Genomic DNA, 25,612 nt, shown 5'->3' on the forward strand with positions numbered 1-25,612 from the left:
TGAAAATTATGTTTAAAGTGGGCAGATTTCTTATACGCACTCCCTGTCTGCTGAACCATTGAATCACCGTGACTTACATACTCCCAAATGCTTTGTTGGGCCAAGGTGTGAGGAGCTCTTAGGGTTGGGGATTCAACCTTTTGGAAGAAGAATGGTATTTCATTTATTTGAATCACAATTATGAGTTAATAAGACTTGGCTTTAAAAGGGCAAATGTGATTAATATTAAAAACAGTTCCAATTGAGTAGACTTAATTGACATTCTCGATTTGAACTGATCAGTTATAGATAATCTAAGCTAATTTACTTTATAATCATTTGTTAGTTAAAGTTATAAACTTCACTCAAAGCATACTCTTCAAATAGTAATTGTGAATTTTTTCATAAACTGATGATGTGATTGCCCTTTATTGCACCACATATAATTGTTAAATTTGAATAAATAACGCAATTGGAATGGGAATGGAGATGAAACAATTCCATCTTTTCTTCTCCTCTCACACGTAGGCATTGGAGCATGAAAATGAAATCCATATTAATATTATGTTGTTTATTTAGGACTAATTTAATTCTTGCATATGCCACACTAAGAACAAGAAAAATAATCCCTTTTAATGTACAAAATGCAATCTTAGCATCTAATATAATACTTTCTCTGCCTTACTTAACATGAGTTATTTACTGTTTATTAATCAAATCACTTTTATGTCTTTGTTTATTTTCTTCAACATTTTTTTAAAATAATTTTTAAATTTTATACTTAACAAACTCATTTTCTAGAAGCCATAAGTTTTGAACAAACTTTTAAACTCATTTTCTATAAGCTCAATTAGGCTAAATAAATCCAAAAAAAAAAAAAAAAAAAAAAAAAAAAGCTTTCAATCCTTTTCTATGTAAGACTATTGTATAATTATTATAGAATGGTCCCCGAACACTACAAAAGAAGAAGAGTCGTTTGGGTATTTACCTCACAGCTTGTGCGGTTCTCCGTCTGCTGAAACGTAGACGATTTCTAAACCCCACAAGCTTCTCATGGCTCTTGCTTTCTTGATTGGGACCTCTTAGTTCTTTACACTTAACATACAAGAAATCTAATGCACCAAATAAAACATACCAGCAAAGCAATCCAGTTTATGGTTCAAAGTCTAAGCAATGAAATGAAATATAAAAAACACACACAAACACAGTGTACATTTCTGACAAAATTATGCACTCTTTCCACATGATGAGATGAAAAGTAAAGAAAGAACCCTGAATTGGCACTGTTAGGCTTCATCTTTCTAATCTCTAATTATTGGAGAAAAATGTTTTCTCGAATCTAGGCGGCACTAGGCGGGCACCAAAAAAATAGTGACAGACTTGCAGTTTAACAATTTTAATGAGATTGTTTTCAATATTCAATCAAATAACACATCCAAATAAATGAAATAATGATAATTAATAAGTTATAACATCAAAACAATATTATTAAAAAATAGAAATACTCAAATACTTCAATCATCCAAAGATTCAAAGTATCAAACTAGTATACAGACGGTTGGACCAGACGACATCGGTCAAAATCGGACAAAATCGACCGACTCGGCTGAATTGGTCGACTAGGCCGCGTTGGCCGCCGAGGCCGACTTAGGCGCCTGGCCGACTTTTCGGCGCCTAATAGTGAAAGCGGAACGGCCTAGGGGCGCCTAGCACCGCCTAGGCCGATTTTTACAACAGTGCTCGCCATAAGAGGACGACGCTGAGTTAGGTGGGAATAGAGGGCTGCAAGGACAGGTGGCAAAGATAGATAGAACAAAATAGGTTATGTATACAATGTTTATCATCAAGCTACCAGTGTTCATAGGAGAGATATATGGCTTTGGTTTTCACTTTGGTATAACAAATATCTTCAGACTTTAGGTAGATATTATTGTGTGATGCATTACAGCATCGCTTTCAAACTTTTTTCAAGATCCATCCCTGCAAGGGATGATATTTCTAGCAGACCAATAAGAATATCGGTTTTTGCACTTTTAACTTTTCTCAATCTACTTTACAACAAGTCTCTAAGGGCTAATGTCAATGTCAAAATACCATAAAAAGTTAGGGGGATACAAAAGATCTGTGTATCAATATGGAAGTCATTCAAAAAGATATGTAGGATATGTGAAGAAACCAAAGAGACAAAATAAGGCAAATCTAATGTGATTCAATTTTGGATATGAACAATGTATATAAGCCATTAAAAGGAATGATGCCGTGATGAGAATAAGAAATGAATCGCAGGTGAGAATATATATCAGAATCTGGTACAAAAATTTGAAGGATACCTGCACTATTAAGCTCGATAGTAATCCAAAACCGGACATAATTCTTAGGGAATCTGAACCGAATGCTGGGAATCATCAATGACCCTCATAGGTTTCCAATCAGATTCTTCCTTGGGTTGCCGCAAAGCTACAAAGTGAAGAGCTTCACTGTGCACCTGGTAAATATGACATGCCCAGGGAAACGAATTTGGTGCCGACCAAATCTTTTGTTCCTCGAAAACCGTCTCCTCGACAAGTGATTCTGCGATGCAGTACATAGCGTCGGGTTCAGGCTCGGAAAAACAGGGCACCGCGACACAACCGAGTGAAACGTAGCCATCGGGGGCACGGGGATGCCAGATTGAGACGGCAGTAGTATACTCATCGGAGCAGTTCCTCCAAACCAGGTCGTAACCCATCGGCGGTGCGAAGTTGTCGTCAGAATAGCGATAAACGGCTGCGGCATTGGGAGGATGGCTGCCAGTACGGATTATATCCCCGATTGAGATGTAGCCGCTAGGACAGATTGGTCGCCATATGGTACAAAATCCACTCTCTTCGGCATTTTGCTTTTGGCACAACGTACACCGACCTTTCGGCTCTTGTTCGCTGCTCCAAACCTTCGAGAAGTTGATAACCCGTTGGATGAACGGAGAAACCTCTCCCGATCCAATGATGGTTTTGTGCCGTAAACTGGGATCTCTACCGTCATCCCAAGAAAAGCGCACATGTCGTTGGCTCGACGGAACTTTTAACTCGAGACTTTGCATGTCGGACTGGTGTTCTTTCCACCACTTACGAACAACCGAACATATCCTAACGGCTTGAGGCTCCTCCGACTCTTCTTCGTCTGTATTGCATTTCACAACTCGAACAAACTTTTCAGATCGTCGGAAATTTTTAAGATGAATGATGACATGAGAAGGTTTGGGATATCCGGCTTTCGCCAACTCGAGTGCCAGGAGTTCTTCCCACGGAACATCCCACATGATTTTGCACGGTTTCTTGTCCATCTTGTCGGGTGACAGACACTGTAGCAACATCACACGCTTATTTGTTACTAGAACGGTCCGTTGATAGGGCACCACAAAATGATCTTCGTAATAGTCCGACCAGGCAAATTTCGATGGCTCTTTAAACAGTTCGGTACATCCAAAATGACGTCTTTCTTCAGCGAGGTAAAGTATCATCTGACCAAGAGCTTCCCGTTCGCAGTAATCTCGAAGAACATTGTCGGCATGAATAGCCCGCGGGTTTCTTATCCTTTGGAAGCTGGTTTTGTTGCTTAGAATTTCAATGCAGTGAGTACAACTAGCTCCGATTCCGTCTACCGTCAAGGAAAAGAAATCGAGCGCCCCGCTCACCGGTTGTGCGATAAACCCTACAGCCGCTCGTCCCAATCCATGTGCGAGGCCGAGAAGGCCGTTCTGTCTCGCGCTCTCCACCGGCTTAGTCACGACCCCCGACACCCCAAACGCAACGCCTTGTGCAAGAGCTTCGGTTCCTTGAATGAAACCCTCCCCGACCCCCGTTATTCGTCTCGACCAGACTTGCTTCGAACGGAGTTGCAGAAACTGGCCATCTGTCGAGAGTTCCGCGAAGCCTTTGCTGAGAGAGGCTAAAGTCGAGCTCGCCATACCGAGCACATCTACGGAAAAAATTAAGTGAAGCGGATTGTGAATTATATCTCTCCAGAAACGATTACCAATTGCAGAAACAACCGCACTTTTCCTCATAAACCTGTCTCGATGCATAACCGGCCTTAAATGGACCTGAATTTTAAACGCGTTCCCAATAGCCGATAGTATAGGGCTCCAAACACCGAGGACTCCTCGAGGCCTCTGGGCGGGTGCCGGCTCCAACGACAACTTTAATCTCACTTCCGATATGTCAATCAGGTCTACACGTATTTCGGGATCAACTTGACTCACATTAGTACTCTTCGGAAGACGATCGAGCTGAAGATTATTATAGAACTCCACAAAAGCCCAGATAATCGGTTCATGAATGTTAAGCCTCCAGCACTTATCAGTTACTCGTACGTAAACATATGGATAAACCTGGATTCCGTTCACGATTTCGTTCTGGACAGTAACCGTCATCTTGAATACCGGATGATGAACATCGATCGTTTGTTCGGGTGCCAGCAATACGGGCATCAAAGTGAGCGGGAGCTGATTATCGAACTGCAAGTAACCCACGATGAGCTTGAACCTGCTTGTAGTGCCGCCATCATATCCGGTAGAATAAGATATCGAGACCCTTTCGAAGTACAAATAGGACAGCTCTTTAGGCCTATGATTCACGACAGAAATCCCGATAGCACCCAAGTCGATAGTAAGCTCTACAGGAGAACCGCTCTCCTGCTTCTGGCTCTGTATGTGAGAGCTTCCCGGATTTCCGGCTTCTGTTAAAGACATGCTCCCTTCATTTGGAGGTAAGATTGGCGTATTCTCGTCTAAAAACCGAGCAACTCTAATATCATCCAGATCTATAACGTGGAAAAGCAAGCCCAACCCGTCACATTTAGAGCAAAACCCGGAATTATTCAGGTCAAATTTCCAGACTGAATCCCTATTCTCACTATGAATCTCGGCATCGAGAAGCTTTTGACCGTATGGATTCTCCCATGAAAAGTTGGTAGTTGAGAGAGGTAACAATTGGATCCGTGTATCATCATCAAATCCAGATTGGCGAATTCTTATTACCATACTACTTGTTCTGTTCTCAATCCTAAGAAGCAAGAGATATTAGTCAAAACAAGGTTTGGCTATGTTGAGCATATAATATAACATAAACATAAATGTGCAATCCAACTATCAGCTTAGGCTTTTAGTTGAGATGGAGCACATGCTTCAATTTATTGAGGCATGAAATATAGGTATAAAGATACCTGATTGGACCATTTGTGGATCCAAGGCGAAAGACGACAATAAAGCGCGATCCTTCCTCAAAACCACGAATTTCCACCCTCAGAAACCTCCGTGTACCATCGGCTTTTCTCAAAACCAGAAAGATCGAGTCCTCCTTCACAATTCGAATGGGAAACGACCAATTCGTATCGTTCAGTCGAACCTACACAGTATCATCGGCCCCATAAGTGAGGTGGAGACAACAAGAAAATGAACTAAGTATAAGAGTAAAAAAGTGTGTTCTCACCTGCAATTCATTCGGGCTACTTGTTCCGAGAACTACAAACGACACTCTGGCATCTGATGCATGCAAAACCTTTGGCTCATCTTCACCGCTTAACTTAATAAACAAATTTTGGCCAACCCGATTTGTAAACGTAATGAAGGGACGGACAGAAATCACCTGAAATATAAGCGCAAATAAGCACCATTTTTATTTGGGGGTGGGGAGACCGGGGAATGTACTTGAGGGGCATTGAAATTTGAAAGAACCTTTGTTGGAACAGATTGATAAGGACAAGGTTTTGAAGATACGAAGATCTGCATGCAGTTTCGATCAGCATCGTAAGCATGAAGATCCAGCGACCCATCCTAAGAACGAGAAACGGAAAATTCAGTGGTAAACTAAATGACAAAAACTATGGAAACAGAAACTTAAAACGATGATTAATTACCATATTACTGAGTGGAGAAAGATCTGTAATGGGCCCAAAATGCTCCTCTCCAGAACGGTTAATCGAGGCTGCAAGCCCTAGTTTTTTGAAGTTCAATGCAGACGCGATTGTGTAACCATTGTATATTTCCTCCTCGGTGATTTCCTCAAATACGACCTCACTATTACTCGTTGACTTAAAAGGGAACGATATCTTCCTCGATTTCTTCCCTCCCAAGCCCAGAAATCTCAACGTAAGTGGCGGGCATCTTCGAATCGATAGCCAATAAGGACAATAAACCTTAATGGCCTTTGCTCCAAACGGTCTTTCCTCAGCATGGCTGCTGTGCTCAAGGATGATCTGGACGACCCTTCCAGAAATAGAACTTCGCAAACTAATTGTCTTTGTTGGTACTTTACTAGGGTGGGATATCGGAACAGCCTCCTATTTCAAAAGCAAAAACACCAAGAAAATCAAGGAGGCTTATATTATGGTCGAGAGAGAGAGAGAGAGAGAGGAAATCGAATAAATGTAACGAGATACTAACATGAACTGGCAACCATCCTCTTTGTGGAAGCAACGAGAAGTACAGAGGGTTTCGAATGTCGGCATTGTAAACCTTGACACACTCTCCCGGGTTAAAAACTCCTCGAACGCAGGCAAGCAAATGACCGGTGTTCTGACTCTCGAGAACCGAATACTCCGCTACAAGAGGAAGATAATTGGTTATCGAGAGTGGAGCCCGAATCACGAGGGTCCAGTCTTGAATGGGATCTGAATGAACGTCCTTTGCAATCTCGGTGGCTTGAATACTCAAACAGAACCACCTGCCACGTGAACTGCTCGATGTTCCACTAACCAACGAGCAGTACAAGAGTTCCTCGGACTCTTGGAGACTCGAGACACATATCCCCGAGTTTTCTGGTCGCAAACCAACATCATGTGAGTTGCGTGTTTTGTCAATAACAGAACTCCATGAATATTCTTCTGCTTCATCCAGATTTGACGGTCTAAATTGCAATAAATAGCGTCCAGACTGAGTAACTGCAGAGAGAGGAAGAGGAGTAACTTCACCGGGCCTTAGAGGCCCAACACAAAACTGCGGTTTATGATCTCCCAAACCACATCTTCTATGACGAACCCACCTCCTCTGTCGTGCATAGTTCACAGACTCGACTGGATTACAAGATTCCGGCCACTTCAGACTTTCAACGTTCGGAGCATAAGCCCATCCGTCAGTAATTTTAACACAACTGTTATCAACATGCCATTCATCAACCCATTCCCACCCTGATGGCAACCCAACTCCAGAAGCCATCTGTAGCAATACAAAATTAAAACATCAAAAGCCAAAGTGGACCGAACAAGCGGGCTTATGAAGCTTTGACACCATGTTATAATCTAAGATTGAATCAAGGTTACTCAACTGGGCTATAATGCACATGGGCAAAACCGCACTGAAAGATTGAATCCAATCAATCAATTAGTCTAACCCACGGCCCTATAAACCCATATGTTTTTCTCTTATATTTTCAATGTGAGACTCTTAACAAGTACAAATGCAAGTTCAGAAACAGTATAGATTGGAGACCAAGAAACGAACTTGCCTCATTGAAATCCGATCCAACCCAGCCAGCAGTAGGTGTATATTTCTGAGTTTCAAACAACTCGCAAGGAACGAATTCATAGCCATTATCGTTTTCTTCCTTCCTTTCATTATCCGGAGCCATTGTTTCATCTGAAGTTCTCAGTTTCAACAGCAGATGCATTGTAAATTCAGTATCATTACGGACTGAAACCAGGGATCTTATATTCACGTATCGGTTATTTTCCATTATGGTTACTTCACTGGCAACAACGTTGTTGCCTAACCGCCAACAGGCAGCAGGTGCAGCGTAGTTTAGCTTCACTGTAGTCCACGGCCCTTCCCTCGTGGGACTAATCTGAATAACGCCCACTTTTTTCCCCTTGTCAGATGATCTCTTGCTGATTTCCGTATCCATTCGAGGGGACAAGTAACACCCACACTTTATTCTCCCGGCTGATTTCATTACTCTTTCTTCTCCAGATGCCATCTGCATAGACATCGTATGATGTAAGGAAACCTCAACTTTCCCAAACTCGAGTAAACATAAAACACGAAGGAAAGCTTATGAGAACCACCGCGGGTGAGTCCGAAAACATCTCTATCCAATTAAGCCCGTCTAAATTGTCTTGAAATCGAGATATGTGTCTCAGTGGAGCGGAGAAATAACCAACCGCATCGCCTGCAAGGAAATTCGAATATAAATTAAAGGCGAGTTTTGACCTCCACGTAGGAACCCCGTGAAGATGAGAATATATCGAGTTCAAAAAAAAAAAGTACCTTTGCCAATGTCTGTTACAACAAGCTCTAAATTGTAGAAATCCTACAGAAGATTGGAAATCAGAAAATTGAGTATGTCATAAAGATCAAGAATGAAATATTTGACACCATTCATATCGGGGACTTTTCAAGGCAGCAATATACTGACCAGTGAATCGATTTTGAAGAAAAACACTTCATTCCATTTCACTGAAACAATGGCAGAAGAATCATCTACGCTGATTCCCCGAGTTCGAGCACTTTGTTCGTGTAAAAGTGATAGACCGGGTTGGTTCTGATCCAGGAACAGGCGGACCGCTACAGTATATTGATGAGAAGATAATCCCGCAACTTTCTTGAGCTGCATTTCAAAGTAACGCAGGTAGATGTGAGTTACGCCTGGAAAGGCAGAGATCTTTGGACTGCAAAATTTTATCCAAAAGTAAATTTGTTTTGAAGAAAAGATGATGAAATGCACCTCTGCCTCTGCTACGATTACTGTCACCATCGCTCTGCATTTACTGAAATGATTTCCTTTCATATGCGAGTCCAACATGTTCTTTGCAACTGGAACTTTTACGGGTTTGCTATCTCCAGACGGCATTTTAATTGCTTTAGTAGTCATCATCCCAGTTGTTCTTATAAAAATGTCCTGACCAAGCTTATTCCGTGGGATAATAAAATAGTTTTTTTTGTGATGGATATCAATGATCGGCTTGCCCCCATCAGTGGGAGAAACAGTTTCCGGCTGAATAAGTGGCACAAAAAGATAATTCATCAGGCTATGGACAGCGCCATCCATACAATAATCAGTACATAGATCTCTGGATGGAGAACTTTGTTGAATTTGGAAGATAGAATGGCCTGGCGGGTGGAGAATAACACCACCCGCCAGTTAGGCAAAAGCAATGATGAAGAATCAAAGAATAGAAAATGTGTATAAAGAAACATAGTACATATATAATATACAAACACATAATTGTAAGTAACTACCCATAACTGACACCTATTCATAAACAGACAGAACCCTATAGATAAACCTAACTGGCTAACTCTTTTATTTTCAACAAACTCTACCTATACTGCACAAAGAGTAGAAGATATTACCTCATAGGACTCGTGAATATGGCTAAGGTTGTTCCAGCTAGCATAAGCTTGAAAAATGGTGTTGACATTAGATACCGAAACATTCAGGTTCAGATCCCTTGTGGAGGTGAAGCGTAGCTGAGAAGCAGCCCCCGGAGCATTGATATCATACTGGTACCTGTTCAAGAGGAAAGGTATAAAAACCTGCAAAACATAAAAATGTGAACCGATTTGACAGAAAAATTACCTTAATAACCCATCAACTGGCTCAATAAGAGGCTCCCAGGAGTCATATTTGTCATTGTACGATCTACCAGCCAAGGAGAACGTGACACTGGAAATGAAATTGTCCGACTGTCCATGTAAACTAAAACCTATTCCACTTAAAGATACATTGCACAGTGGAACCATCTGCAGGCAGAAAGTTAGTTAAATTCACAGATGCATTGGTTTTTCAATGAAAATCAACAATTCATAAATAAATAAATATAGGAATAAGGGCCAAATAGGCCATCGAACTGCACAAGATAATGCAGTTAGGCCACTAAACTTAAAAAATCAACAATTGGGTCCCTAAACTAATCAATTTTAAAGAATTCTTTTAATTTGAAGGTTTCCAACAGGTCATCCTCCCAAATTAATTATTTTTAAAAAATAAAGTTTAAAAATTAATTATTAAAAAAAAAAAAAAACAGCCGACCGGAGACGAAGAGTCTTCGTCTCCGGCCGGATTCTGTTTTTTTTTTTTTTTTTTTTATAATTTAAATAATTAATTTTTAAATTTTACTTTTTTAAAAATAATTAATTTGGAATGATGACCTGTTGACCTATTGTAAACCTTCAAATTGGAAGAATTGTTTGAAATTGGTTAGTTTAGGGACCCAATTGTTGGTTTTTTAAGTTCAGTGGCCTAATTGCATTATTGTGTACAGTTCAATGGCCTATTTGATCCTTATTCCATAAATATATAATGATTAAGAAAGGTGATTACCAAGCCACCATAATCATCAAAAAGAGCTACAGAGAATGTTCGAATTTCTGCATCAACCAACATGTTATCTGAACCACTAGGGATATCTTGATCGGCAAGCTTTAAAGCAAACCTCTTTGGAGGTTTTTTAAAGCCACTGCGGACAACAAAGGGCCCGAGATCATTCCCAATAACCCATATACTGAAAGGGTATTTCATAAACTTGATCTCAGACGTATCCCATATACTTTCGTCTGAAAACTGAGCCCCGGTGACCATATCACTGCGAATGCATCTCAAGGAGGTAAAATCAGATTGCTTCGGTGTACCCTTAAAAGCTATACAACCTAACGAAACAAACCCTGAAGGAGGTTGAGGCATCCACAACGATATACTATCCACCGATTTGTGTTTCTTTATGTGCCCAACTAGTTGGAAATCCAAAGGGGCTTTTAGAATTTCATTGGACTCGTGAAAAACAATGCATGTATTAGGTGGCTCATACCTGAAACAAAATGCAAGATCTAAGTCATACCCCTGTGTTGACACAGGCTCTGTTTGGCAGAGCTTATAGCTTATTTTAAGTTATAGCTTATTTTAAGTTACTAATAAGCTATAAGCTCTGTTTGGTAATATTCCCAAAATAAGCTCCTAGCTTAAAATAAGAGCTTATTTTGGAACGCTACCATTGTAAAAAAAAAAAACATGAAGAAAAAAAAAAAAAAAAAAAAACATGAAGAAAAAAAAAAAAAAAAAAAAAAGACCCTACCCTTGGACTGCAATATCACCAAAATATACCATCCCTTGGGGTACAATAGGGCGCCATATAGATAATCGCTTTCTTGATCCCGAACCCTGATTCCACCAGATTAACCTAAAAGTTGCGACCGCTTCAAACCTCCTGGCAGAGTTTACAGAGGACGATAACTCTTGCTGGAGAGTATTACGGTGACTACTAGATGGGGCACCGTTTTCTGAACTTTCTGGTGATTTGGAAGAATCTTTATGTAATCCAAAGAATACGTGCCGCAGTCCATAAGCTCTACCAGACAAACTCAACGTAGTTGGATCTGCAGGGAGGAAGGTACGAACAGAATTGTCCACACGCCAAAACGCCAAGCTAGAAGATATGCTATTGCCAATACTAATACAATCTCTCAGATCACACGGAGAAACTAACGAAGCAGAAATACAGAAAACTGACGACGATGATGGTTGCACACTTCCGGGAGAGGCCACACAACCCAATGCAACATAGCCTTTAGGTGCTCGAGGGAACCAAATGGAACAAACTCTGTCCTCTTCAGAATGACCAGTGCCGAGAGAAAATTGAGAATCAACCTGAGACTGGGAAGAGGACCAAATCAGAGTAAAAGACTCGGGTCTCTTTACCCTTACAATGCTAGAATTGACTGCAATTACTCCTTTTGTGGGAGGTTTATCACTGTGAAACAAAAGTTATCAGCACGAAAGCCAAAACCACAAGGAAATCCAAGAAAGAGCGTGAGAAGTTTACTAACGTTGGTGTGAGATAATCACCAAGTATGGCATAACCCGGAGGTGCATGAGGTCTCCAAAACACAAACATTTTCTCTCCATCTTCATGAAACAAAAATCTAGGAATAAGTCGTTGCATCATTTCTATCATGTTAAGGAATAAAAAAAAAAGGAATCATAACCAACATTTAATTGTTCCAATCTTGTCAAACTCGGAGCACACCACCGTCTTTTTCTTCGATGTTGTCCTCAAAAACGCCAAAACATCCTCCTCAACTGCCAAAAATAGTCTCAAGATACTAAACGAAAAATTCATAAATACATCCGAGACAGTAAAGTGTATATCCGTCTTTCCAGAAGCAGTTGTGTACTTCATCGAGGTATCAAAACGTTCAACTATTCGGACTCCATTGCTCTCCATTGTTAATCCAAGAAATCTTGCATCTATTTCACTAGTGTCTCCCTTTAAAACAACCCTAGAAACATCAAAATCGAGGTTGTCAAATGAAAACATAATCTAAAACTGACAACGACACATAATAACTTGAAATAAGCATGGAATTTACTTTACTAGTAGTTTATGAATCTTACCGGCAAAATGCATCTAACTGTGCATGCAAAAGTTTGTTTAAGAGCACAAGAGACTCTCCAACATCTTTTGACGTATTGTAGAAGGTAAGCTCGGGACCAATAGCCTGTAGAGCCAATGTATATTTAAAGAGACGAGATCAAAATGGATGAAACAACTCTAATTGTCAAACGATTGCTTCAATCAATGTGAAATGGCATTAAAAATAAATTTTCAATGTGTTTCAAAGAGGAACCTCTTTCACAGTTTCACCTGCATCTCAAATATTAACTCGGTAGATCGGCTGACAGGACTCTGAGAAGTAATTCCAGAAACTGTGCTACTGGGATGAATCTCGGAAGGCCACTCATCATCTTCCTCCAGGTAGACTTTATCATCTTCTGAAACCGAGTAGCTACTGTTTGGCCCGAGTAAGATGCACGAATCTAGATACTTCCCGTTCTGCCAAAAGTATATATAAATGAAGTTTGAATAGTTTCTTACAAAACACAGACCAATTAGTAATGAAATCATACCTTGATTGTGACATTTTTGAACTGTAACTTCTTTCTGCTTCCAACGTAGAATAAAGCCTCTACGCTTGGAGAAGAAAGGTTTTTCCCCTGTCTGTCTCGCAAATACAATATTCCACCTTTACCGTCATATACAAAAAGGTCGTATCTTTCATCATCAGCAACCAAAGGTTTGAGCGGAGAGATAAAGAATTCGGAAGAAGGCTGAACGTAAGTTGGCCGATCAAGAATGAGTGCGTCTATTAAATGCGAGGAACCCCTGTCATCGTCATTTGACAGCATGCTACGAACCGTGGGAACAAAAAATTCAGCAACTGCAAGCAGGAAATCCAGTGCAACAAGCAACTGTGGCCTCTGGATGCAGAGAGAAATTGATGTCAAACATTCACCGAATTTTGCATCAAGAATAATCATTGTGGGGCTCGGTGCCAAATCCTCCATATCACTAGTTTTAACGTCGGGATGATTATCCCCATCTCTCACAAATTTCGAAGACCTATATCCAATTGTCTCAGGCTTCCTAATCGCCAACTTGAGTTCCTCTTGTATACCTTCTCGGTCATCCACCACTGCAAAATCACCAAGTGAAGATGAAAGAAAGCCTTCTCCTGCAGTATTGGATTTGTAAAGAAGCCACAGACTGCTCACCTTAAACACAACAAACAGTTTTCAATGTTGTTGAATATAGGAACTTCTATGATAGAGAACAGAGAAAATTCTAACATTTATAAGAAAATATTACTACCTGCAGTGTTGCAAGAGATGCATCCCTCGTTAAGCCGTAATAAAGGCAAAGTTCAACTAGGTTAATGGAGACCGAAACCTTGGTAGTAATCCATCTAATACCATCTTCAGTTTTAGTGTTTGCAGTGTCGGGGCTCTGCAGGGCTAAAGGTTCGGTCATTACAGCCGAAGGTGAAGCATAGTCCCCTATTAGAGGGGGCAAAGTATTTGGAGTCTCCGAAAAATTAGCCACAGCACATTCAGTAATAATCTCGTACTCTGTGCTAGATAGAGCTGCTTTCAATTCTTCCATCTGATTATGACGCATATCAACACAGACAATACATCTCAGTTTCCAAAGCAGTAAGAGAACCAAAAATGTACAAAATATGAGCAGTAAAATACCTTTACACTAACTTCTACACTTGGAATTTGATGAAGTAAGTCTCGTAATGATCTTTGGATTACAATTGAAATGCCACTAACATCTTGAATAATGCTTTCACCTAATTCCGACCCAGCACCAACGTTTAAATTGATATCTTTGACCTACAGAAGGGAACTTGCGTAAGTATGAATATTCTTTCATAGAAATATGTATCTAAAGGATATAAATCTTACTGAAACTGTTAATATTTCCATGTGTACAGCATTCATTTCATTTTTGCTCCCACAAAACCATTGAAAGCTGTTCTGGATAGTGATATGAACAACATCGAGCTTTAAAAAACTGCAAGGAAGAGGAGTCGAGATTAATAAGCATACGAAGATATATACAAAAAACACAAACCAGTTGTTATGTGTGTTGCATGAAAGTACCAACAATTAAAGTGTGTCATTACTCTAGAGATGTCATTAGAGTTAATACTATCTGATGTCCTCCGAGTATAGTGGTTTTGCCACGTTTAGTCCTAAATTTTCAAATTGACCATTTGTGGTCCTTCGACTTTCAAATTTAACCATTCGTGGTCCATGTTAACCACCCATGGTCCTTCAAGTTTCGAAATTTAACCAGTTGTGGTCCTCTTGAAAGGGCCATGGTTGGTTAAAATTTAATAGTTGAAGGACCATGGGTGGTTAACTTGGACCACGAATGGTTAAATTTGAGAGTCGAAGGACCACATATGGTCAATTTGAAAGTTTAGGACTAAACGTGGCAAAACCACTATACTTGGAGGACCTCGGATGGTATTAACTCCATTATAAAAATTGTAGTGAGGCCATTGTTCAAAATAACTGATGAAGTTGAAAGGATTTACAGAGAAGAATACAAGCTTACTCAAGACTATCAGTACGGCGAGGCATCAATATTATGGGTTTTCTAAGCGAAACATCCAGCTTGAAAGCAGGTGACCCTTCAACCTCATTTCTTGTAAACCATTTTTCCGAGTTTGTGCCTTGATCTTTAATTCTGACAAAATCTTTCGAATCATTGGGAACAAGACCCATGAAGTAACTGATAACCTAGAAGTCAATTTTAGAATTGCACAAGATCAGTTACTTCACTGAGCTTTAGTAGGTAATAACGATAGGCAAAAGCTCAGTTACCTCCTGTATAAAACGGTTCAAATAAACAATCCGCACTTCACATAGCTCACCAAGAAGGCTATAGTCATAACCTTCATAATCTTCATCATCAACATTGAATGAACAGAATTCCAACTGTAGCTCCAAATATGAAAATTTCAGTAAATGGGGAAAAAAAAAATCAAGGCAAAATATTGATTCCACGACATTTCATCATATCTGCAGCCACAAGAAAATTTGTGTTTGCCAGTAGAACAATGACCCCAACCCACAAAAAAAAAAAAAAAAAAAAACTCTCTTTACCTCCACGAAAGAACTCCCTCCTGGATTTCTCATGTCACAAGCCCAAAAATACCCGTGAGTATCGGGTAGACTGTCATCACTGATCCGCAGATTTCCAAGGGATGCCTTTATAGTAAAAGAAGATGGAAATACCTAGATGTGGAACACAATATCACTTTCAGTATCATAAGCACGTAAAATAATTCCTAGTTTTGTTCGAGACGGGAAAATATGAACCTTAATATCAGTAAGGAAATTATCTTGTGACAGAGTAGCAAGCGAAGATCCATCTTCTTTCATCAGTAAAATCTGGGCACGAGCCATATTCAATTTCAAACAGAAAACGATTCTAGACTTTCCTTTACCAAGCAAACTCTTAACTGCAGGCTCATCATCCACATTTGCATCAGAGATCTCATGTTGTAGCTCGGATGATGAAGACGTGTCACTAAACGATTCACAGCTTCCTTCCTCAAGATTTATAGCATTTACAAAATGCATGATTGCCTTTATCGTTGGTCTGCGACAGAAAAATGACAATGTAGCTAGCGTCACCACCACCTGTAAAATTGAGTAATGAACTTAAAAACTTATTAAGAGTCCCACATCTATAAAATAAGAGAGAACATATGGGTTTATAAGGCCATGGGTTAGACTAGCTAATTGGTTGGATTCAATCTTTTAGTGTGGTTTGGCCCATGTGCATATAGCCCAGTTGAGTGACCATGGCCCAATCTTAAATTATATAACATGGTATACTGAATGAAGATTAAAAAGGATTCAGAAAGGCAGGTCGAGAGAATATTAACGGCTTACCTTTGTATCAACATTAGAATAAAGGGGGGAGTTTTGATCAAATATTATAACTTGTGCCTTCACAAAACTATCAAACGTATCAGTTACTTCCATAAGATTGCCACCATTTTCAGTTGCTTCCGTAGGAAGAAGACCAGCAATACGGTTAAAACTAGGAGCCTTTATAACGGTCCTGCCTGGTGAGAATGACGAGGTAGGACTCAACAAGCCAGAACCACCGCCCAATGCATGTGGACTATCGATGTCATTTAGATCTTCTGTTGCCTCATAGAATTTCTCTTCTGCTTCATATTGAGCATCGATCACGATTTGAGTATCACTACTCCTAATGAAAGATCTTGCCAGATAACATGGCTGCAACATTCCCGATGGGCAAACTAAATCTTCTATCTCCAAAGACTTCAGTACAGTGCCAATAAAAATATCCTTTCCTCTAATTGAAAGCTCAACCTAGAGAGGAATAATAGGCTTATAATAGATGCATATAACCAATAAAAGAGTTAATTCCACCAGAGGTCTCTTTGTATTTGGTGGCAATTCCAAATTTAGTCCCAGACTATCGTTTTTGCCATTTTACATCCCAGACTATCGTTTTATGGACACTTTTAGTCCTTATGACTTTTTCTATTTTTAGTAAGGGCATTTTTGTCTCTTCTTATTTTTCTTTTGTTATTTTTCCGATTTCAACCGGTTTAATTCGTTTAGAACTTTAGATAACCTCGGATTTTCAATAACCATATTTTTCAACTGATTTTTAATAAAGTTCTAAACAAATTAAACTGGTTGAAACTGGAAAAATAACAAAAAAAAATATGAAGAGACAAAAATGCCCTTACTAAAAACAGAAAAAGTCATAAGGACTAAAAGTGTCCAAAAAACGATAGTCTGGGATGTAAAATGGCAAAAACGATAGTCTGGGACTAAATTTGGAATTGCCACCAAAGACAAGGGACCTCTGGTGGAATTAACTCCCAATAAAACATCAAAAGTATAGGAAAAATGCAGTGACCTTACCCTCCCACCAGTTGCTCTAAATTCAAACAGACGGCTCTCCTCCTCCAGCAGCACCTTTGTAAAACTGTGGTCGTTCTACATCAAGTACAGAAAAAGAAATTCGCGTGTCATTAAACTATCAATCCACAATTTCAGATAACCGTAACTTTTGATTGTATCAGCCATGCTTACCTGGCCACTATAATTGAAGCACATCTTCAACTCGTCAAGAACACCAGTCAGATACAGATTCTCCACCTTTGACAGGTCCTTGTTGTCACGATTATTGATACGATCCATTTCAGAGTCTTCTGAATCAGATGAAGATTCAGACAAACCAGAGATAGGAGCAGATCCCTACATGGATACTCAGAGTGAGAATAGAGATGGAGATTTTCCCCACCAGAAATCTAAAGTCTTAATAACAGAAATATATATATATATATATATATATATATATGCATGTAAATATACCGAAGCACGATAGATTGCCCCCTGCAAACTTCTCTGCCAAACTCTCTTTGATTCTTCAGAGTTGTAACGTAATATTACGGCATTTGCATCTTCTACTATCTACATGTACATATGATGTAAATAAAGTCAGAACACAACTGCAAAAATCAAGACGTGACTTGAATCTTATCCAGCAATAACCTTGTTATTGGCTCGCTCAGCATCACAAACTGCCAAAACATGTTTTACGTTTCCAATAATGTCAGGAGGGACTTGATAGAGTTGTTTTCCTCGTAAACTGCAACAATCATAAACAGCAAATCTAGATTAACACTTTCCATGATGTATTCCTGAATATTATTTAGTAATTAACTTTCATAACTGAGAGAGAGAATTGTTTACCCGATATATTGCTTGTAGGATCTAGAGCCAGGGTTTTCTAGTACGTAAAGAAAAGGGCCTACAATACATACATATCTTCGTTGCCATACAGCCTCCCTGCCTCCAACGCCCTTAAAATATAGGATAAGTGTATACAAATCAGAAGGTTCATAAATCATACTATCAGAATTCAGAATGACTAATTTAGGTTCATAACTACCTTCCAACTAAGAAGCGATAACCACCCTTCAAAATCAGCTTGGCTCCAAGGGCGAAAATAGTCTAAATCATTTCGTTCCCCTCTCTCGAAAATCTTGACAACTTTCATCAGCCGATGATAGCGAGCAGGAGAGAAATGGAAACCAAGGGATGGAAGTTGAACTGAAATTCTCGTTGATGGAAAGCCTGGGTTTTGTAGTCGGATCTGACAATGACAAGTGGAATTGTTAGACAGCACTAAGGTTTGTTGAGCATATAACCATTAATGTGCAATCCAACTATCAGCTTAGACCTTTAGTTGAGATGGAGCACATGCTTCAATTGTACCTACACCAACTACGGAGTATATTTTTTCCTATTTGCACGAGTAATAAAATAAAATCGAAGATAAATGTGTCAAATTTATACCTGCTGAAGCTTTAAAATTACCCCACACTTATCAATAACGGGCAGAACACAAATAATGTTGGACTTGGAACGGCCACCTATTTTAGTAGTAGGAAGCGCTTGCCCCCAGTGGTAGTCACCATCAACCAGAAAAGCAGAGACATCGCTCAAAACAAGATCAAACTGTACATACATATTCCTGTCCTCATGTGAAACAAATTCCGAATCATCCTGCATAATTATACAAATCCTGTATGTAAGTCAACTTTGGAGACATTTTCTAGTTATCCTAACAGGGCGTTTGGTTCACTGTAATTTAGCTGTAGTTGAATTGCAATTCAGTGGATGCTTCAATTACATTATTTGGTGGAGGGAATTGCAATTCCCTCCTTTTGTTGAATTGCAATTCATGGGGTACCCCCCATGAATTGCAATTCAATGAATTTGAGAAAGGAAAAACATGTGAAATGACATTACTACCCTTGGTTGTTATTACTATTATTATTACACAAGGGTATTTTAGTCTTTATACCAATAATTCTATTTCTCCCTACCAAACAACGTAATTTGAATTCCTACTTTATTCCCACTTTATTCTTTTCCCACCGAATTACAATTCCTTTCCCCCCTAAAAAACATATGATTACCTTTGTATGGATCACTAAATTCCCAAAGTCAAGCAAAAGCTTGGTAGAGTGGGCGTTATCTGGAGAGAAATCTGTTGGAATGGTAACTTTGGGTGCTGCAATATTCAAATCCAGTAAGAACCTAGAAGAAAAGGACAACTCTTGTAAGAACATTGTAAGTAGGTTTTTTGTCTTCATCATTGTAAAAAATGACAGAAAATTTAAATTAACACGTCACTAAAAAGAAAACCTGGTCTGATCCTTTAGCACTCTATTCACTTGTTGCTGTGCAGTTCGTCTGACCTCATCAATAGTCATCTGTTAAGATACAATAGATAACAATAATAAGAAGCTGGAACTTGGAAAGGAATATGAGTCCTCAAATGAAGCCTAAAAGCAGACCTGCACAGCAGCAGCAGTCTCCAGAGCTATGGTTTGACTTACAGCAACATTGCTTTCAAAGAAGTTGACAATTTGATCAATTGAGTCCTTCAGATACTGATCAAAATAAGTAATTTAATTAGATAGATAGATCGAATCAATAATTAGCAAGTGTTGAAGAAAATTGAAGTGATAGCATCATACAGTTACATAGCATGGAGAAGCTTTAGCGACCAAACTCCAGTCCACATTACCATCCAAAGGTTTAAAACAAAAGACACCAACCAATGATTCCTTGGAAGTTGCACTCTGCATAACATAATGCACAATATAGAACATAGAGCTAAAAACAAAGAAATAGATACATAAAGAAAGGGTTAGGGTGTGTTTGGTTTGCACATGGGAATCGGAATCGGAATGGGTATCAAATACTTGGTAATGGTAATGGGTTTGGTGAAAGTATTTAACATGTTTGGTAGTAGGGTGGAATGGGAATGGTTACTAATAGTAGTGCTTGAGAATGAATAAGGGAATGAAACCCTTATTTTATTTAGGTATGGGTTTTTCAATTCATGGGATATTCGAAACCCATAGTAGTGTTCTAAAAACCTATCAACCAAACAATATCAATCACTTTCATACCCATTCCTATGGGCAAAACCCATCAACCAAACACACCCTTAGTGCTTACATGAGAGAGAAATGGGGGATCACAACAGGTAATTTCATTTTACAAAACCCCAGACACCCCCTGTGCCAACTTATTAGAAACTGGTGAAAAATTCATAATTCTAATTTTACCAAGTCAAAGAGTAGATAGTTTTATAGGGAGTCACACAATTTGCTCTACATCCCATTTTTCCAAGTAATCTCATTCTAAGCGAAAAGGGGGTAAAGATAGAAAAGAGACACACCTCAGCAATAAGACCATTTGGAGACAGCAATTGATATGATCCCAACTTTATGTCAAAAACTTTTGTCTCCGAGTAAAGCTGAATAGAACAGTCGAGATTATCACAGGACAAATCGGCAAGGCAATCCTGACCGTCACTAAGTTTAGAAGCATTATGTTTCATGTGAATCTCCAAGGTAGTATGTGGCAAGTCCCTCCTGTCATGGGTTGCAAATAATGGTTCTTCATCACCTTCCTTGTACCCAATTATATTATTTAATCTTTCCCAATCAGCCTCACTGAAAGTTCCCGGAGCACTTTCATCTTCAACAGATTGACTAGACCTGATGAAAGCATTAAACCAACACATCAAGAAGAGAAGATATTGTTTAAACTAAAAAAGTATTCATGGAAAGAAGTTAACCAGCCAAATGACCACCACGGTTTGTTTGCTTTTTGTTTTTGTTTTCTTACATAAAGGTCTGACTCCATCGACTTCTTCACAAACTTGTGGGCAAGCATCCTACAGAGACAAAATACAGCATTAGCTCCACCAAATGCCAAAAAGAAGGAATCACCACAGATGTCACCCCTAACCCCTGCATTTCCCCTCTAAACGAAAACAAGCATGAAGGAAGTAAATAGGAAAACGATTAACTCAAAAGCTAACATTTCCTTCAGCAAACAGGAACACAATGTACCTCCACTGGAGTATAATTTCAATATCTAGTTCACGATCCAGTTTCTCTACATCCATGTTATCATCAATAACAACCCGATCAGGATCGGATTTCAGCAGTGAAGCATATAAAGAAATGTATTTCTTGCGCAAACTTGCATATCGCAGGACCTGCTCCCATGATAGTTTCCCACTGCAAGAAGATATGATAATAATACTATTAATATCAATTAATAATTTAATATTAATACTTGCAAAAAGAAAAAGATAAAACAAGAGAGGATAAATAAATTGGGAAGGTTTCTTCCACCTCTACGACTATTTAGATACCTGCCCTTTTTTATTTGATCAGACACAGCTTTGAAGGCATACTTCCACCAAGCTCTTGGATTAGATTTTACCATAATATGTGGACGAAAATGAGCATATTTTAGTCGTTGATTAAATCCAGAAAAATTCTCAGCCAATTTTATTATATCTCTGTAACCACTCTGCAAAGAGGTACGGAGGCAAAAGTTGAGTTACAAGACCAGCACAGGAAACTGATATAGTTCTTCATAAAGCAAAAAAGATAAACGTTGTAAGACTAGCCTTTGACAAACAGAGGGTCACATCATCCAAAGTTACAGCTGCTCTCTGCAACGGTTCACCAGTCTGAAGTGATACATTAGGCCGCTGTTTAGAGAATTTTCCATTCCCTGTCACAGGTTGCAGAATGTATGAATGCTCCTTTACAAGATTATCAGCTGGTTTGCCATCCTGAGTCCCATGTCTGAAAACCTAAAACATGAACCTGGTCAGGAACAAGACCAGCTCATGAAGAACATAATGCATAAAAGACGTACAAGGAGAATATACCTGGACCCATTCAACTGGTAGCAAATCCTCCCATGGTTTGTCAATATGCCACGGAATGATATCAGAATCAAAGTAAACAGCTAGTTTTTCAAGCTCCACAGACTTGCATGTCCAAAAAAAAAAGGTGTGTATGAGCAAGCAACCAACATGAAAAGCTAAACAAGTATATAATGCAATATGTAATCCTGCAGTATGCAGATCCAGAAACCCAGGTTGAAGGATCTAGTGAGAGTCATCAAAACAATACGGCCTATATATTTATTGTATACATCCCATCAAAACAATGCAAGGACACAGTTGCAATAGAATCATACCTTCTGTATAAGTTCTAATGCACCTCCAGTTATAAAAGTCTCCTTCCCATAGTCATCAACTGTCATTGCTGAGAGTTTCTCTAAGGTTATACCCGCAGCAAATGGATGGCCAGGATTGCTGCATAGTGTAAGTTATAAGTGGCTAAAACTATCAAGAAAGAGAGAATTTGTACATGACACCCTTACCTCTCAACATCCTCGTATCTAATATGTATGTTGGAGATGGAAAGCTTCAAATTTCCAATTATTGTGCTGATAAAAGATTGCAGCCAAGAGTTGTTCTAAAAAAATAATAATAAGAAAATCAAATTACAAATACTCTATTTAAAACACATGTTTTAACACTTTCAACAATAACAAACATGAAAATGAAATGTATTAACAATGACAAGGAAGAGAAGGTTGCTAAAGAAGAAATTTTTGCCACAAGAACACACTTAATGCTCCTAAATCAAATTTCCCTCAAACATAAACATAAAATTTCAAGTAATATACAACACATAGAGCTAGCAAAAAACTGTTACTCTTTTCAAGGGCAGTTAAGCTCATTTCCAATGAAAATCTTCAATAATAATACAGTCACGGTGCTACACCACATAAAATATATATATAACAAGTGAAAGTTTTCTGCTATTAAGGAGAATAACCATGCAACGCAAAGGATTCATTTCATGTTATGGCCAAGACAGAGAAAGTGTACCATTTCACTCTTCAGCATTAGTCTACTCTCAACCAGCTTCGTTTCCATTTCCTAGTGCAAGGAAAAATGCAGATTTGTATGAATCATCTAAGCAAAACACTCGAGACTTAAAACTCAAAAGGAGAAGGTCTCACTCGTATACGGTTCTTCTTAATTTCTTGGACAGCATCCTCACTAGATCCTTCAACCTGGGTTGCAGGCTCAGCTAATAAAAAAATGCGATCAAGGTGAACCACAACAGGATCTTGGCCAAGCCTGCTCCATGGAACCTATAATTTAGGAAATATAAAAACGTCAATAATAAGAAACAAAATGTTAAGACATTACAAGGACATTAAGCCATGCTTACCATCTAGACAAATAGACATAAAACACATAACATTTATAAAATATCATGTATCCAATAATCATGTTAATTTGTCTCCACCACTACTGTATAATTCCGAAATCATTATTTGTGTATGAACTTTTGGAAAAATACATGTATATTTCACAAATTTGTAAGCACATCAAATGGCATAGATACATACAACTGTACAAGGTCTAGTATGATGCCAAGTAGAAAACATTTTCTGCATTTTTCCATTGTACTTCAACTAATCCCAGAAAATAAACTTATATTTTTCATCCCACAACAACTACACGGCTATTCTTCAAAATAAAAATATATTACACCAACAGGGCTTGCATGAAAGCATAAGAATCAGCATTACCTAGCATATTCATTTCATTATCCAGAATCAAAATTATCAAATAAGCTATGGACTATGTACTTAGTTTACGAACCTTAAGTTTCACCGATCCAAGAAATCCAGCCTTAACTCTCACGGGCAACTTCAATGCATTGAGTGCCTCGGGCTTCAATTGCATATTCGTAAGTTCTACATCTCCTGTTACACATTAGAATCAATGCATCCATCAACTTCATTAATGCATACCCATTAATGTAAGTTCTACATCTCCTGTTAATAGTGCTACGATGCAAATTGAATAAAGAGAACTGCATTGCCGCCAGGTTTCACTTCATTAATGGAAAAAATCAAGCAAAAAAAAATTTGTTCGTCGCCCATAAATAGGTCAAAAAAATGTCATTCAACTAAAAATGAATTAGTTATGTTTAATGCCAACACATTCAAATAATTATTTTCAGCTCTGCATGCTTCAAGAGTACTTCATCTCCCATCAATAAATAAAGGAATTACTTCAATAGTTCTACTCTTCAATTATGTTTTATGTAATATTTATCATGGCTGAACTCCAATTCATCACCTCATAGAAACTTATTGGAAAACCCCAGGTTTTACACAACTACAAAAAATAATTAATTCTCCAATCACTTTAATTGGTTTCATCAGTTGGTCATGTGTGCTTCAATGTCTTTAAAAATATCTGCTTTTAGCTCAACCGCCAGCACTTTGGTTCCACATTTAGCTTAGTCTATTATACATTAATACTAGTCCATGAAAGTGGAAACTCACAAGCTAAAAATGGGGCATTATTAGTTCCACAAAAAAAAAAAAAAAAACACAAATAAAGTTTGAACCAAATAATGAACTAAAGTGAATCGCCTTGCATTCACGAATTCAACTACATGTGAAAATGCAACGTTAAACTGCAAAGTGAAAAGTGAAATTGCAACAATTATACAATTGAATAGCTAAATGAAGTAAGAATTCACAATCAATCTTACCTCGCCAGACACTGATCTTCAGAGCTTCTTTGTTAAGTCCTAAAACGTAGTTCCCCAAATACCTCTGCAGCAAATACGCCACTTGATCTTCCAGCATCTTCGCAAGCTCCTATCGATTCCTCCTCTTCCTCCTCCTCCCCCTCCTCCTCCTGCTGCTCGTTCTCTCAGTAACCGTACAGACATGTACACAGATACATACACGTCTGAGCAAACACGGCGCCCATAGGCGTGCACGGCAAAAGCTTTTAGAGGGAGAAGTGTTCCGCAAGCTATTCAATTCCCCGAAGAAGAAACGGGAGAGATTCAATTGGAAGTCTGAAGAATCGGCGCGATTAAACCTTTTTTTTTTCTATTTTAAGTCTGACGATCGGGTCTTCTGTCTGTGTGGAACTGTCTTGAGATACGTTTCGGTTTGGACAAATCACAAATGTGTTGTAAACCTCCCACCATTTTTTTGTGTATGTGGAACGACAACGCCGTGACAGGTAGCGGTCCTAACGGAATGGGCTTGTGCGCACGTGAGGGTCGCGTGCCGCATGTGTTTACTAAAGCACAAGTTGGCAATTTATATCGTGTACCACGACGCATATAGTAATGTGCGTCTAGACACAAAATGCGTGCGTTTCATGCTGACGTAACCAGTTCGTTCGAACAAATCAAACCTCATTATGTGTATTAAGTTATAATTTTATGTGTATTATGTTAACCAAACATCATTATGTGTATTCAGTTACAAATTTATGTGTATTGTGTTTGAGTTTATGTGTATTCAGTTAAGAGTTTATGTGTATTATGTTAATCAAATCACACTATGTGCATTCAGTTAAAAGTTTATATATA

The 25,612-nt window shown here is 38.7% G+C and overlaps 1 protein-coding gene across 1 annotated transcript; it reads right to left on the bottom strand.

Moving 5' to 3' along the window:
• Positions 1–2,160: 2,160 nt before the first annotated feature.
• LOC109152925 lies at positions 2,161–25,181 on the bottom strand. Its single transcript, XM_019300617.1, has 51 exons — positions 24,773–25,181; positions 23,869–23,972; positions 23,217–23,351; positions 23,083–23,133; positions 22,569–22,663; positions 22,383–22,500; positions 22,069–22,170; positions 21,802–21,990; positions 21,541–21,701; positions 21,233–21,403; positions 20,956–21,054; positions 20,554–20,875; positions 19,844–19,948; positions 19,661–19,756; positions 19,509–19,576; positions 19,280–19,400; positions 18,654–18,863; positions 18,247–18,450; positions 18,048–18,157; positions 17,847–17,943; positions 17,667–17,765; positions 17,385–17,549; positions 17,214–17,288; positions 16,200–16,649; positions 15,621–15,944; positions 15,405–15,536; positions 15,123–15,236; positions 14,854–15,038; positions 14,196–14,304; positions 13,980–14,123; positions 13,597–13,887; positions 12,855–13,499; positions 12,592–12,780; positions 12,342–12,445; positions 11,937–12,226; positions 11,774–11,852; positions 11,023–11,697; positions 10,275–10,758; positions 9,531–9,694; positions 9,305–9,461; positions 8,676–8,945; positions 8,367–8,558; positions 8,219–8,261; positions 8,017–8,120; positions 7,461–7,928; positions 6,401–7,171; positions 5,875–6,297; positions 5,693–5,791; positions 5,448–5,603; positions 5,182–5,363; positions 2,161–5,021 (listed from the first exon to the last, which is right to left on the bottom strand). Exons 1-51 carry the CDS (start codon positions 24,867–24,869, stop codon positions 2,354–2,356), a joined length of 12,906 nt encoding a protein of 4,301 aa, XP_019156162.1. The 5' UTR covers positions 24,870–25,181; the 3' UTR covers positions 2,161–2,353.
• Between the last annotated feature and the right edge of the window lie 431 nt (positions 25,182–25,612).

This window comes from Ipomoea nil, unplaced genomic scaffold (genome assembly GCF_001879475.1).
Source record: "Ipomoea nil cultivar Tokyo-kokei standard unplaced genomic scaffold, Asagao_1.1 scaffold2480, whole genome shotgun sequence".
In the NCBI taxonomy this organism is placed as follows: Eukaryota; Viridiplantae; Streptophyta; class Magnoliopsida; order Solanales; family Convolvulaceae; genus Ipomoea; species Ipomoea nil.